Consider the following 16,294-nt stretch of genomic DNA (forward strand, 5'->3'; position numbering starts at 1 on the left):
CTGCAGGCCTACGTCCATGTGATTGACATTAACCAGCACCGCCCCCAGTTCCAGGAGAGCCGTTACGAGCTGACAATTCCTGAGGACACTCCCCCTGGGACAGAAATCCTTCGGGTCAGTGCAACAGATGAGGACAAAGGGAAGGGTTTGATCTACACCCTCCATGGCAGCGTGGATCCCAGAAGCACCCGGCTTTTCCAGCTAGATCCGAGCAGCGGCGCCATCATGATAGCAGAGGGGCTCAGTTCTCAATCCATGCTGCAGCACATCTTAACAGTGATGGTATGTTAGAGCCAAAGCATCAGCCTGCTGAGCTGGAACATGCTTTGGGGTCCCTTTGTCCATCAGAAATATGGCTGGATGGCTTGAGAAGTTTAAACTGGGGCCAACACTTTTAGAGGGGAGGAAAAGGCAGGCCTTTAGCTTTCACCATGTAACACACCAGATAAATGTGCTAATGGCTGATCCACATCGAGGTTAAGAGCCTATTACTGCTGCCAGCTAACAAAATTACTCCTTCAACTCAATTGGTAGAGGCCTGTGCTTCGGCTCTTAAGGGCATAGGTTCAGTCCCTGCTGAGGACTACCCATAGTACAGGGTTATTCCAGTCAAAACATCTCAGTCTTGATGAGCATTTGGAAGAGTAACTGAGAAGCATTACCCAGTAATGGCCCTCCCCCCACTGAGCATAATGTTAACCTGCTCTTCCTCTCTGACATTCAGGTGAGGGACCAGGAAGTCCCCATCAAACGGAACTTTGCCAGGGTTGTCATCCACGTGGAGAACTGCAACATTCACCCTCCCCAGTTCGTCAGCGTCCACTATGAAGCAGAGGCACTGGACTCAGTGGCAGTAGGCACCGAGGTTGTACAAGTCAGAGCCCTGGATCAGGACCAAGGAGCCAATGCTGAAATCCACTACTCTCTTCAGGCAGGTGAGGGACATGAGGCAGGGCAGTGTTAGTAAAGAACATGCGTGCAACATGGATCCAGACACTGGAGCAATCTTGTCCAGTTAGTGGGATCCACCATTCGGTGGCTGGTCCTGTTTCTGTGTACCCTCAATATTACCACTGCTGAGCTCTTGTGATCTGCAGAGCAGAAACAGAGCTATCTCCGTGGCTGAGGCAACAGGAGCATGCTGAGTTTCTTTCATTGGGAAGCTGCTTTTGCCTCCCCCCTTGTAGAAACAGACCCCTTGACCTCTCCTGATGTGCACAGACTCAGCCTCACCCGATGTAGAAAGTGTCATTAGGAACCCTATACAGTTGTGGTTGATCATCCAATCTCATTCCTCTCTGGGTTCTGGTAGAAGGAGACAGGCAGCTCCTAAAAAATGGAGAAAGTGCCTGGAAAATCAGCACTGTTGGTGAACTGCAGGAGAAGGCTTGCTAGGAATAATACCTCCTGGCGTTTCTTCCTTGTGCCCAGTCCCCCGGCTCTGACTTCAGTTCCGCACAAACTCACACTGTTCCCTATCGCCTCATATCTTCAAGCCACCAGAGCCTAGCTGCTGTAGGAACATTCTTCCAGGGCACATTTAACGTCTCTAACTGACGTACAGCCTGACTGCACAGGGCCAGCAGAGCTGAACGAGCTCCAGATTCCTGGATACCTTAAAAAGGGCCCCAGCCTGTTGGACAATCACAACACATTGTGCCCTTTCTAATGGCTATATCTATCCCCAGCCTGGGTTGGAAATGGGAGCAGTACGTGGATGCACATTTAGAAATTGTTCATTCCTCTATCATGTTACAGAATATTAACATATTTTCTTAGAGAAGATCATTTCACCCCTGGGTCACAAGTTCAAGTCTAAGCTAAGACGTTAGTGATTGAAACATGGGGACCAGCTGCAGCAGCCTCCAGACTGCTGTTTGATGGCCTATGTGAAATAAGTGGATGGTCTCCATCTAGCTGCTAATGATCCCCAAACTTATCACCACCTTTCTTGTTGGCTGTCTCTGTAGAGGCACCAAGGAATTAATTGCTATAGAAACTGAAGTACCTTTTTTCAATTCCTAGTGATGGTCCCTCCAGTTCAAAGGTGCCCACTGACTGCAATGGTCATATATTTTATCACTCTAACAGTACAACCCAAACACTTAAGGATGTGCCATATTGGCTGCTTAGATTGTCAGCACTTTGGGCAGGGCCTGCCTTTTTGTTCTGTATTAGTACAGCACCTAGCACGTTTGGATGCTGGGCCATGACAGGAGCTCATAGGTTCTCCTGAAATACACATATTATTATAATAATAATAAGTTATGGCAGGGTAGGGCAGGGGGATATGGCACAGCCCACGCTGTACCTGTTCAATCCAAAAACGGAAAACTTAAAGTGCACATTTCACCAGCATTAAATTCACCTGAATTAAAGAATAATTTTTCTAATAATCCTTATCCTTTATTTACAAGTTTGCCTATAGTTTACTGCAGGATCATTATGTTTAGAGGAAGACCAGCCCATAGGTGTGGGAACTAGGAGGTGCGGGAGGTGCTGCCGCACCCCCTGGCTTGAAGCGGTTTCCATTATACGTGGGGTTTATAGTTTGGCTCAATTGCTCTCAGCACCCCCCCACTATGCAAATTGTTCCAGCACCCCAAACCAATCTATACATTAATATAGATTGTTATTTCCCAATGAAGGAAACAGACAATGGTTAGCACAAGTCATTTGATATGATACCAGGAACGTCCCTGGAAACAATCCAAGAGGACACGGCCAAAGAGTGAGTTAATCTCTTGATTTTGCCATTTCTTTTATTTCAGGTAACAGTGAAGGGTTCTTCAGCATTGACTCGCTGTCTGGAATTATTACAGTTGCCCAGAAACTTGACCAGTCCAAACAAGAGCGGTTAACGCTCATTGTAAAGGCAGAAGATCAAGGGTTCCCCCAACTTAAGGACTCCACTGCAGTCCACATTCACATTAAACCCTCCGACAGCACCCCTCCTAAATTTCCAGAGGTGGAATACATCACAGAGATCAGCGAATCTATTGCTGCTGGCTCTCCTCTTATCCTGGTTTCAGCCACAAGTGTGTCACCTGTCAGCTATGAAATCAAAGAAGGAAATGGGGATGGTGTATTTTCTATGAATTATCAATCAGGCCTTATTTCCACTCAGAAGAACTTAGATTTTGAGCAGGTCTCATCTTACCAGCTGAAAGTCCGAGGCACCAACATGGGAGGAGCATTTACGGACGTAACAGTGCTTATCTACGTCATGGATGAGAACGACAATGCACCTGCCTTTGTTAAGCCTTCCTTCGTCGGCTGGATCAGCGAGAATGCTCCATTGGAAAGCATGGTTATGGATGGAAACAATGCCCCACTGGTAGCACATGCAACAGATGCTGACCAAGATTCGAATGCCTTGCTGGTCTATGAAATTTTAGAACAGGAGGCACTGAAATATTTTAATATAGATCCGAGCATGGGAACGCTGACCACTCGTGCCGACATCAATTATGAGCTCATCCCGGTTTTCTACTTCAACATACATGTCCATGACAGGGGTAATCCCTGTTTATTTGCATCCACGCCTGCCAAGGTCATAGTCCACGTCAAAGATGTGAATGACTCTCCTCCAGTATTTTTAAATGACACTTATGAACTTTCTGTCTTGCTGCCTGCCCACCCAGGCATGGAGCTTTTGGAAGTGCAAGCAGAAGACGCAGATTCGGAGGTGACGTATAGCATAGCGGACGGCAACCTTGACAACGCTTTCTGCATTCACCCACTCACGGGTCTCATCTCCGTGCTTAATGCTACCCTCCTGGGAAGTTATCGTGAGCTCACAGTCAGAGCTGGTGATGGCTTATATAAGAGTACGGCTCTGGTCAGGATAAATTTAACCAAAGCCCAAGTTACTGCCTTAAAATTTGATCAGGACTTGTATACAGCAACAGTGCTGGAGAATGCTACGGATCAAGAGACTCTGATTGTTCTTGGAGTCAGGGGGAATCAGCTAAATGAGCCTCTCTTTTTTTCCCTCTTAAATGGCACGGAGAGGTTCAAAATGATCCAGGCATCAGGAGTGCTGCAGACCAAGCATGTGGAGTTTGACCGCGAAAGACAGGACATGTACGAGGTTGCTGTGGAAGTAAAGGACAGCAGAAACCCACCCAGGGTATCTCAGGCTACAGTCAAGGTTTATGTGGAGGATGTCAATGACAATCCACCACAGTTTGAGAACATTCCGTATTACACATCAGTTCAGGATGGTACGGAACCGGGTGATGTTGTTTTTCAGGTATCTGCCACTGACAGAGACATAGGAGACAACGGAGCCATTACTTATTCATTAGCAGAGTTCTATGAGTACTTCTGGATTGACCCCTACTTGGGGGATATCTCGCTCAAGAAACCCCTCGATTATCAAGCTTTAAATAAATACACCCTTAAAGTTATTGCTAGAGATATTGGCGAGCCTCCCTTGCATGCTGAAGAAGAGGTTTTAATCACTGTGAGGAACAAATCCAATCCTTTGTTCCAAAGCCTTTACTATACAGTGAAAGTGCCGGAAAATATCCCCCTGTACACACCTATTCTCCACACACAGGCTCGTAGTCCTGCAGGCTTGCGGCTCATCTACAACATCATGGAAGAAGAGTCCCTTAAACTGTTCAACACTGACTTCAAGACCGGTGTCCTTACTGTCACTGGGCAGCTGGACTACGAATCAGAGACAAAACATACATTTACGGTGAGAGCCACGGACACAGTGTTGGGGTCCTTTTCGGAAGCCACGGTGGAAGTGGAGGTGGAGGATATTAACGATAACCCACCTGTATTTTCTCAGATGCTTTACACAGCATCTGTCTCAGAAGGCTTGCCAGCTCAGACCCTTGTTGTCCAGCTCTTTGCTTCTGATAAGGATTCAGGACGAAACAAAGTAATTTCCTATCAGATCTTGGACGACAGTTCAGATGCTACCAAGTCCTTTGATATTGACCCTAACACGGGACAAATCACAACGGCCCACGTGCTGGATCATGAAACAAACCACCAGTTTCTCATGAAAGTAAGAGCTACAGATCACGGAATTCCCCCACTTAGCAGCGAAGCCCTGGTAATCATTGACGTGGCAGACATAAATGACAACCCCCCCGAGTTCAGCCAACCTCAGTATGAAGCCAAGGTGAGCGAAATGGCCACCTGTGGCCATACTGTGATAAAGGTCCAGGCCCTGGACCCTGACAGTGGAGACATCACCAGACTGGAATATGTAATACTCTCAGGCAATGACAAAAGACATTTCACCATCAACAGCACTTCTGGAATAATTTCCATGCTCAACCGCTGTAGAAAGGACCTGGAGTCATCTTACAACCTCAAGGTCTCTGCTTCAGATGGGGTTTTCAAGACCACTGTGCCCGTGTACATCAATACCACCAATGCAAATAAATACAGCCCATCTTTTTGGCAGAATGTGTATGAAGCAGAGCTGGCTGAAAATGCCGAGGTAGGAACCAAGGTGATTGAGCTTCTGGCTATTGACCCAGACGACGGCCCATATGGCAGTATAGATTATACTATCATAAACAAACTTGCCCAGGAGAAGTTCTCCATAGACAATAAAGGGCACATTGCCACGCTGCAGAAGCTGGACCGGGAAAATCCTACCGAGAGAGTCATTGCTATTAAAGTCATGGCAAAGGATGGGGGCGGGAAGGTGGCTTTCTGCACAGTCAAGATAATCCTTACAGATGAGAATGACAACCCGCCTCAGTTCAAAGCCTCTGAGTACACCTTGTCCATTCAGTCCAATGTAAGCAAAGGCTCCCCAGTCATTCAGGTCCTGGCTTATGATGCTGATGAAGGCGTGAATGCAGACGTCACCTACTCTGTTGATTCAGTAGAAAGCATTGCGGAGGATCTTGTTGAGATCAGTGCTGCCACTGGGGTTGTTAAAGTCAAAGAGAGCCTCGTTGGGTTAGAAAATAGAGCATTTAACTTCAACGTCAAAGCTGAAGACAGCAGACCCCCTCACTGGAACTCTCATGTCCCAGTGAATCTTCAGATTGTCCCCAGAGAAGTGTCCTTGCCAAGGTTTTCTGAGCCACTGTATACGTTCTCAGCATCTGAGGACCTTCCAGAAGGATCAGAAATAGGATCAGTTAAAGCTGTGGCAGAGGAGCCCATCATATACAGCCTGGTGAAGGGAACCACCGCTGAAAGCAATAAGGATGAGGTATTCACACTGGACAAGCAAACGGGAGCTTTAAAAATCAAGAAGGCCGTGGATCATGAGAAGACCAAATGGTACCAGATTGACATAATGGCTCACTGCTCACACCAGGGGACCGAGCTGGTCTCATTGGTCTCAGTAAGTATCCAAGTGAAAGATGTCAATGATAATAAACCAGTTTTTGAGGCGGATCCCTATCAGGCTTTTGTCACGGAGAACATGCCATCAGGAACCACAGTAATTCAAGTTACCGCTAATGACCAGGACACAGGGAGCGACGGACAGGTGACCTACAGCCTGGAAGCAGAATCTGGCAACATCAGAGGACTCTTCACCATTGATAGTGAGAGTGGGTGGATCACGACACTGAAAGGGCTGGATTGTGAAGCTCAGGAGACCTACCGTTTTTATGTGGTAGCCACAGACCATGGCAGGAAAGTCCAGCTGTCTTCCCAAACTTTGGTGGAGGTCACCATCTCCGATGAAAACGATAATGCTCCACAGTTCACCTCAGAGGTCTACAAAGGTTCAGTGACTGAGAATGCTGAGCCTGGGCAGGTCATTGCCACGCTCAGAACCACAGATGCTGATATCTCAGAGCAGAACAGACGTGTCACATGTTACATAACTGGTGAGCTGCTATTAATTTTAACTCTTGAGCTGGCAAGAATAATAAGCGTATAATCTTAGGGCCACATTCTGCTACCATTAGTCACACCGACTAGTACCTTATTCTGCAAACGGTCCCATTGCAATACTTATTGCATGCATCATATTAAGTGTTTTCCACCAGGGGTGTTGCAGCAGTCTCAGAATGAGTCGTAATATTTTGTTTCTCATGGAGGCTGCGATATGTATTTAATTTCTTTAGTCTTGCTTTTCTCTTATAAGCCAGTCTAGCCAGCATACAAATCTGCATATGTACATATACTCTGAATGTATATGTAAAGATACTGTGTGTGTGGGCGCGCGCCTGATATTCTGATACTGAACACGTTCAGGATGAAGTCAATGAGATCTGTGGGCACTCAGCACTTCCGAGAATCAGTCCTTATATGTCTGTAATTGCATACGCTTACCCAGTGGTGTAGTTAGCCCATTGTCTGTATCAAATAATGTCCAATATTGTAGTTTCAAACATACTAAAGTTTTTCACTATTAAGAAACAATAAGGAGGTTATTGCACACCCAGAATGGAAGCCAGGCCAATCAAAATTAACCACAGCCTATTAAAAAAAAAAAGAGGATTAAAAACTAAAATGTCCATACTTTATTTCGACAAGTAATTGCATGATTTTGTAGTATGTTTTGACTACAAAGGGTCTTTCTCAACAGTGAAACAAATGCCTAAAATTAAAATGTTTGTTCCAGCTCAGATAAAGACCCTTCAGGGTCAAAGCATTTAGCCAGATCATGCTGTAGCCTGTGATCTGTTACAATCTTTTAAAACAGGAGTGTGTCTGTGTTTTCAATCTCTTTTTAGCTGGTTTTTTGAATGCCTGGTTATTTTTAACTCATCTGGCTGAGTATGTTTGGCTGTTTTTGTCAGAACATTTCTGGCTTCTTTAAGATCTGGTTTCAGATTACTTTATGCCCTGGAAAATGCACTTTGATGTTGTTTGGGCTTTATTTATGGTTTCTCTATTTTGAGTTAGGCGGTTCCATATGTAGTTAAAATTTAAGAAACACATGTATTGCCCCAGGGCCTAGCAAAACAACACAGAATGCAATCAAGACGCGCTCATCCTTTAGGGTCCATAGAAAAGAAACCATTCTGATCATTATTTTAGGGGGAGTCCTCTCATGCACTCTTTCCCCCTTCCCCCTTTAACTGAGCCACCTGTTTTTCAGCTAGTGGGGGCTGTGCATCAGAAGGAAAAGTAGGGGGTAACAGGAGGCAGGGTGTAAGCGGACGCCCATCAAGTGCTGATGAACTGGATCATGTCACACAGCACATGCTATTTTGAAGTAAACGTATAGAAGGGGTTCATCATAAATATGGTAACAAATCTGGGACCTTCTCGGTCTTGGTGGGTGTCACTCTTCTGTAGGCCCAGGCCACTTTGAACTTCTTAGGGTCAGTGGTGATAGAACTCTGAGCCCACAGCACAAGGCTCTGTGCTGCCTAAGGTCATGGTGAGTCTCACACTGGGAGGCCTGTGGTTTTGTGGCAAGAGGATCTGAGCTCTGTGCCCCCTGCCGCCACAAAGTTCTCAGTGGCCTAGTGAACAACAAAATGACAGCTGAGGAGGCCTAGGTGGCCACTAGATATTTTAAAACACAGAGCAAGTTAAAAATAAAAATGCTAGGGCTTGATTCTCCTGGGGTGCAATGGAGAGAGCCAGTTTGGCTCCCTGCTTCTCAGCCCCCCAACCCCAGTGTAAATGAAAGTTGCCAGGAGGCAACTTGAACTTGTGCCGCTGGCGTACGGTGCTTCATGGCCTGATGTAAGTGAGGAACCTGGTGTAGCTGAGCCTATGCCACTCCCCCTCCCCACACACACATTGCCTCCCCTCACCAGATACACCCTTCGCCTACACTGGTACAGTTCCAGTGCAGGCCATCAGTTCTTTGCCACCGGAGATTCCCACAATATGGGTGAATTCTCCCAGAGTAGTCATAGGTGCTGGAACTAGGGGTACTACTGCATCCCCTGACTTGAAGTGGTTTCTGTCATATGCAGGGTTTGCAGTTTGGTTCAATGGCTCTCAGCACCCCCATTATACAAACTGTTCCAGCACCCCTGGGGGTAGTTTCTGGCCACTTTAAAGTTCACTTTCTGTCACCTTAGCCGCACAAAGCAAACTTGGCAGACTGGAGAATCTGGCCCGCTAGCCGTTACGCAACCACCTCTGGATTCACTTATTACATCATTAAAAGTAGCTACGGGAGATCAGTTGCAATGCATCCAACGAAGTGGGTATTCACCCACGAAAGCTCATGCTCCAATACATCTGTTAGTCTATAAGGTGCCACAGGACTCTTTGCCGCGTTTACAGTTGCAATAGTACATTTAAAAAAAAAATCTTTTCTTGCACTGCAATAATGAACAATCAGTGTTTGCATTTCAGTGTGTATGTAGCTTCCAGATCTCTTTAGCCACATATAATTCTATTGTGTTTGCAGATAGAGAGAGATATGGACAGACTTTAGGAAATGGGATACATTGTGTGCTTTCGTGCTGGCTCGTATGTACATCACTGGGACATTTCAAAGCTGTTGAAAACAACCTTTAGAAAACAACTTGTTCCCCCCCGGTAGCTCATGTAATATTTAAGCAACCCATGACTGAAGCATAAGTGGTATTTCCTGGGGCTTAAAGTGCAGCAGGGAGGAGTCAGAGGTCTCAGATGGAGCCAATAGGACATTCCTGCCCATTTCTCCTTACAGCTGCTGCTAACACATGCAAGTTCTGCAGCAGGTTGCATGGAGTGGGTGAGGTGGTACAGGAGAGAAGCAGCATATCCATCCCCAACCCCTGTCCCTTCACACTTTCAGCGCTCGCTGTACACTGTGTTTCCTCACTCTGTCTTCTGTATCTTTCCAGAAGGAGACATGATAGGACAGTTCAGTGTTAAACAGGTTAAGGAAGACTGGAAAATCATTTCCAAGAAGCCTCTTGACAGGGAAGATATAGAGAAATATCTCCTCAAGGTCACAGCCTCCGATGGGAAATTTCAGGCTGTCACGGAAGTGGAGATTTTTGTCCTCGATATCAATGACAATGACCCCGAATGCAAGCAGGTGAGGCGAGGGGGGAGGCAGTGGAAGTGGAACTGATGACAGAGCTGGCATAAGTTAACGTGGTGCGGTCTTGTTGTAACTCTTGTACAGAGCTATCTCTTTATTACTTTGACCGTACTCACCATCTTTTAATTAAGCAACATGGTAACGAGAGGGTCAGACCCAGACTCCAGATGTGTAACGTAGCTGTGGCTTATGACACAAGCAGTATGGCGGATAACATATAGAGGCAAAGGGTGGGGGAAGCTTTCTGGGTAGGGGCATGAAAATGGGCAAGCCATGTATCCCATTAGGCTAAAGGATTTCTATCACAGGGGATAGCTAAGGGGTTTGGCAACAGGACAGAGAGCTTTTCACCTCCAGGTCACTGGTATGAATCAAGCTCACGTTGGGAATGACCAAAAGTTGTTGCTCTCCAAGCAATGTTCAATGGCCTCTGTGAAATGAGTTTGCTGACCTCAGCCCAGTTTCCAATGGGCAGGTTTCCTCATCACAAAAGACACAGAGGCTAATTAACAACCTTGAGGCACTCTCAGCAAAGAGACCAAGGAGCAGACATTGAATTAGCCTCTCCCACCAGAGGTGGTCCCCCTGGCACAGAAACACTGACCAGCCACATGGAGGCACATTGATCTGTGCATAGTGGATTGAGTCCCCAGGCCTATCATTCTACCACTGGTTATGAGCACTGTACTACCCACACCCACACATATATCATAAAATAGATTTCCCTTTATATCAAATGGAAGCAGCAGTGAGACCTGAAGGGGACTGCTGAAGCTGCAGGACCCAATTCACTGGCAAGCCTGATAGCCTCGTGTTTCAGAAAACTCTGCTAAAGGGTCACAAAGACAATAATAACTCACTCAAATCGCCATAGACATGGCTTCCCCATTTCCGTCTGCATGGAGGAGAGGTGGGAGAAAAGCAGGAGGAGCCTGGACAATGTCAGCCTTCTTCTTACCAGCTCCCCACTCCTTTATTTGAAATCACAACATCTGGCAGTAAAGTTTTGTTATGTTGGCTTGAGCACACACATGCTGCACACAGAATGATGCCAAGCATGTCTGAGGGCACTAACTTCTCTCCTTTCCAGATTCTCTACACAGGGAAAGTCTCTGAAGATGCACTCCCTGGTCTTTTCATTTTGAAAATATCAGCCACTGACTCTGATGTTGGCAGCAATGCGCAGATAACGTATAGTCTGCATGGTCCTGGTGCCGAGGAGTTCAGACTGGACCCACAGACAGGTAAGAGCTGCACCTGCCACATGGCAGTTTGCAGAGACCTGTGGGTTATGTTCTCTTCCCCACCCACTCAGTCCGGAGATCAGTTGCAGTTGCAAAGTTGGCTCCCTGGAGCTGCCTGCCCCTTATCTCTTGTTGAATAAACAGAAAAGCCTTTAATTTCAGCTCTGTCAAGGTAGCAGCGAGGGCAAACAGGGAGCCTCCTTCATTTATTGCAGTATCTTTAGAATACTGGTTCTTTTCTGGAGTTAACTAAGCGCTCTCTCCACTGACTTCCTTTAAAAATGTTTGGAGATACCCTGGTGAGGTTTTAGTGCTTGGGGAAGGGGAAGGACTGATATTACAGTCTACAGCCGGGCATAAGAGGAGAAGGTGAGTTTTAGGGGGCAGGGCTGAATCAAGAGACCTGGGTTCCATTCTAAGCTCTAGCAAGGCCTTTCTGCATGACCTTAGGCAAGATTTCATCTCTGTGGGTCTCAGTTTCCCCATCTCTAAAAGAGAGATAATACTTATCTACCTGGGGGTGATTAACTCAATGTTTGCAAAGACGTCTGAGATCCTGCTAGCGAAGTGCAATTTATTACAGCTGAGACACATCATGTGCAAACTTCCCTTGCATAGCGTTCCCTTGCACAGGACCACTCCTGTGCAAAGGCTGACAGTGATATCGGAATAGCTTGTAGCACTGAGACATGGGCTTTTTCTCACTGCTAACTGGGCTGGAGCTATTTTTTTAACCCAAGTTTGCTGTCTCCCAAGGCTAGTGCATTGACATAGTGTGTCATATAGCCCTCTTTACCAAAATTCTCTTAGATTGCAGCCATTGCTGTCTCTTATTATTTCACTAGGGGAGCTGACCACTTCTGCACCTCTAGACCGGGAGCAGAAACCTACGTACCATCTTGTCGCCAAGGCAACAGATGGTGGAGGCCGTTCCTGCCAGGCAGATATAACCCTAGTCATAGAGGATGCGAATGACAATGCTCCAAGGTTCTTTCCCAGTCATTGTGCAGTAGCTGTCTTTGATAACACCACAATGAAGACACCCATTGCAGTGGTCTCTGCCAGGGATCTCGACGAAGGTGAGTCAGAACGGGATTTCTAGCCTGAGTTCTTTTACATCATAGATAGAAATTCTCAAAATACAGGGAAGGAATGCAGCAAAGGGCATAGACGGCTGTGACTTGGTGCAAAGGTGTCTGGATCTTTGATCCAATCTTCTCGTTGCTTACACATTCCTGAAGACCTTGAAGACCCTGTAGGAAACTGGATACATGTGTAAACTTCAGAAGATACCAGCTGAGGGCATCTTAGTAGCTTAGAGGTAGCATTATGCACAAACAAGTAAAAGAGTCGCAAAAAGAAAAGGAGTACTTGTGAAGTGAAGTTCCAGTCTCGACCGGCCTCTTTCTCATTGGGCCAGTATTTATGGGAGCACCGCAGAGCTGCTGGATGCAAATGTCACCACTGATGGAGAATGGGAGCCAATGACAGTAGTGATGAAGGTTTATAAATGGGGCAGGAGGAAGAGAAGGCGAGGGAAGAGAAATGAAAATGGTCTTTGGGAAGTTGTTTGGATTTTTCTTGTGACCCTGGGTTTCCTGAGCCCTGGATAAGGCTCCTGGAAGAGCTCCTCTGTGAAGGTTTTATTTACAATGGTAGATATGGGAGACTGTGCAATTATGAGGGTGAAAATAAAAATAATTAATTAAAAAAACAGAGATCAACAGCATGTCGGAGACAAATATCTGATGGATGGCTGCAGGGATGGGTAAAAGGTTGGATCCATATTGGAATGGTGCACACATGAACTGGGACTTAAATGCAACCAAAAGTCTTTCTCTTGGGTTTAAGTTCATTTGGGTATCCATAAACTATGAAGTCCCGTGATTAATCCAGTCTGCCCCGTTATCGTTCCAGGCTGCAATGCAGAAGTGATCTATTCTCTCACTGACTCAGCTGATGGACACTTTTCAATCGAGGAGACTACTGGGGTAATCCGGCTAGAGAAGCCCCTAAAGGACACTCAGATTTCAGCATTTGAGCTGACGGTTTGTGCAACAGACCGGGGCTCCCCGCGCCCCCTCTCTGCTCTCACCACCGTCACTGTCTCTGTGGTGGATCTGACCGAATACCTGCCAGTTTTCCTGAGCACCGAATATGTGGCCACAGTAACGGAAGACGTGGCCGTGGGCACTGAGGTCCTCAACCTGTCCACGCTGACGAGGGACGGCGCTGACAACATAGAGATCAAGTACGAAATCGTGAATGGGAATGATCAAGGGAAATTCCAAATCAACTCAAACACAGGTAGAAGGTCTAGTTCCACAGCACATCCTGGCTGGACTGGCAAGGAGACCATCCTAGTCAGTGCCCGTTTTCCTGTTTTGTCTCTGTCTGCCTCATGCTGCTTCTCCCTTTCTCCTCCGTATTGTAATTCATGTTTTTTGCATTCCATATGCTCTTTACCTGACTTCCCTCTTTTATTCTAGCCCCTTCTCAGGATCCTGAAAACTTTCTTCCCCTCCTCATCCTCCCTTCCACCACCACCCTTATCTTCCTCTGGAGGTCTTTTATTATCGTCTTTGATTCCCATCTCTCTCTCCCCTTCTCTCTCCTTTGATCTTTCTCTCTCTCCTCTCTTATCTTCCCTGCCTTTGTTTAACTTTTTGCCTCCCTCTCTCGCCAAGTGTTTTTTTTAATATCGTGTTTCATATTTTAAAATAGCTTCTCTCTTCTTTCCCAGTTTGACAGCTCCCCACCCCTATTCCCCATCCCCTATCCTCAGCCCTGTGTTCTTTCTTGCCCAGATATGGAGTATGATTTGTGAGACGGGAGGGATATGTAATACTCCACTACCCTAAATACAGACACCAGATTCTCTTAGGGAACAATCCAAAGTCCATTGAAGTCAACAAAAAGACCCCTATTGACTTCAGTGGGCTTTGGATCAGGCTTCTGGGGGATGATGCATGAACAGAAAACAGAGTGTGGAGATTTTTCCATTGTGAATGCTCAGGATGGTTTTGTTCCCTTGTTGTTTGATTCTGGAGGAAAAACACTCCACCCTGACCCGACAAGGAATCTGACAGGGCAGAGAGTGCTACAATAGGTGATTTTATTAGGTAGCTATTCAACAAGCATGGATAAAAATGGAATTATTACTCACGGAGCAGGTGCTGAGTCAGCCCTGATGAGCTAGCGTAATGTGCCATATTGTTTACTCAAAGAGATGATAAAGGCTGCCTATTGCAAGAACAATGTCAGATTCCCTGAGATAGCCACTTTGATGTGACAATGGAGGCCTTCAGCCCTTCACTAGATCATCCCAATCCAAGATGCTGTCTTTATCGTCCCAGCCCCAACACTCTCGCTAACTTTTCCACAAAGATCACTTCTTCAGAACGTCCATCCTAATAGAATTGGAGCAGAGTAATTCCCAGAGAAAGGCTAACATGGGATTTTAGTCATAATCTCATGATGATTTGATTCGAGTACATGGCAACATTCTGTCTCCCTCTTTGCTTTCATGTAGACCTCAGTTTCTCGCCAATACCCTGAGATATGCCCTACCCTTCTGCTTATATACCCACAGACAAACCCAGACACTCATGCCACCACTTTCAAAGGAGACAGCTAGTGATCTCCAGCGGATACCTATCTGTTGATTGTCTCTCATACGTCCACATAGGCTTCGACAAGAACCTTTCTTTCCTGCACTTGGCACTTTTGATTGAATATCTATCTTATTCTGGTTTCACCAGAACCTAACTCATCACCTTATGTATCTTTCTACTTTACTGCAAGATGCTATTGGTTTATATTGTCCCCGATTTGATCTTTTCCACATATGAATCCAGAAGCCGTTACGCAGTGAAAGGATATTTTACTTCTTCAAGCATTCGACAGCAGAGTTGGGCTAGTTATAAAAAGAGTCTGTCTGATTAGAGCTTGTTTTATGTGAAGTCACAATGTTTAGTGGCCTGGTTTGATGGAATATTGCTGTAGCCACCATGGCTTTAGCTGCTGCTGGTTAGCCAATTTCCTCCTTGATTGATCTGGGGGTCTCTGTAAGACATTACATGTCCTGCGTTCAAAGCATCTCCTGTCTTTGCTGTCTGTACACATATACAGGTATCTTGTACATTAGCGGGAGCCTGGATTTTGAAGTGAGCCACGAGTATTACTTATCTGTTGAAGGCACAAGGAAGGGTTCTGCGTCTCTCAGTGACATCACCATGGTGGTGATTAATATCACCGACATAAATGATCATATGCCAAAGTTCACCCAGGATCCTTATGTCACCGAAATCCGCGAGGATGCAGCTGTTGGGGAAACTATCCTTACGGTAAGACAGAACGGAACGACTCTTACTTAGCAGCCTAAAGGATGGCTCCTGGCTGAAGCCAGGTACCCACCCACATTCTCATTCACATTGTGGTAGAGACTAGAGGCCTTAGTCAGGGATTGATGCTGCACACAGAATGATTAGAGGATCCCCGCCCCACAGAGCTTACAGGCTAAATGTATTACCAGAGACAATAGGTGGATCCAGAAAGTGGGGGGCCAGCGGTGGAAAGAACAAGGCAACAGTGAAACTGTTACAACAGGGTGAAAAGCAGTGGTCCCAGCACACCAGCTGCCAGGTCATTGTTGAGTGTTTTGTAGGCACCATGGCAGAGGTGAGTTTTAAGGAGGGACTTACGAGGAGAGGCTGAGGGAGCTAGACTTATTTAGTCTGCAGAAGAGAAGAGTGAGGGGGGATTTGATAGCAGCCTTCAACTACCTGAAGGGGATTCGAAAGAGGATGGAGCTAGGCTGTTCTCAGTGGTGGCAGACGACAGAACAAGGAGCAATGGTCTCAAGTTGCAGTGGGGGAGGTCAAGGTTGGATATTAGGAAACACTATTTCACTCGGAGGGTGGTGAAGCATTTGAATGCGCTCCCTAGGGAGCTGTTGGAATCTCCAGCCTGAGAGCTTTTTAAGGCCCAGCTTGACAAAGCCCTGGCTGGGATGATTTAGTTGGTGTTGGTCCTGCTTTGAGCAGGGGGTTGGACTAGATGACCCCCCTGAGGTCTCTTCCAACCCTAATCATCTATGTTTCTATGA

At 46.3% G+C, this 16,294-nt stretch overlaps 1 protein-coding gene across 2 annotated transcripts in view; it reads left to right on the top strand.

Moving 5' to 3' along the window:
- FAT2 (FAT atypical cadherin 2) overlaps positions 1 to 16,294 on the top strand; it is an 83,398-nt gene that overhangs the window by 41,280 nt on the left and 25,824 nt on the right. The window contains exons 8-15 of one of the 2 annotated variants that reach the window (XM_048861655.2): positions 7 to 282; positions 725 to 935; positions 2,772 to 6,824; positions 9,741 to 9,937; positions 11,034 to 11,187; positions 12,033 to 12,266; positions 13,105 to 13,494; positions 15,319 to 15,533. In XM_048861655.2, coding sequence (XP_048717612.2) covers positions 7 to 282; positions 725 to 935; positions 2,772 to 6,824; positions 9,741 to 9,937; positions 11,034 to 11,187; positions 12,033 to 12,266; positions 13,105 to 13,494; positions 15,319 to 15,533 — 5,730 coding nt within the window. The remainder of the gene's footprint in view (positions 1 to 6; positions 283 to 724; positions 936 to 2,771; positions 6,825 to 9,740; positions 9,938 to 11,033; positions 11,188 to 12,032; positions 12,267 to 13,104; positions 13,495 to 15,318; positions 15,534 to 16,294) is intronic. The other variant, XM_075131245.1, reaches the window with a different exon arrangement.

Source organism: Caretta caretta, chromosome 8, assembly GCF_965140235.1.
Source record: "Caretta caretta isolate rCarCar2 chromosome 8, rCarCar1.hap1, whole genome shotgun sequence".
NCBI lineage: Eukaryota > Metazoa > Chordata > Testudines > Cheloniidae > Caretta > Caretta caretta.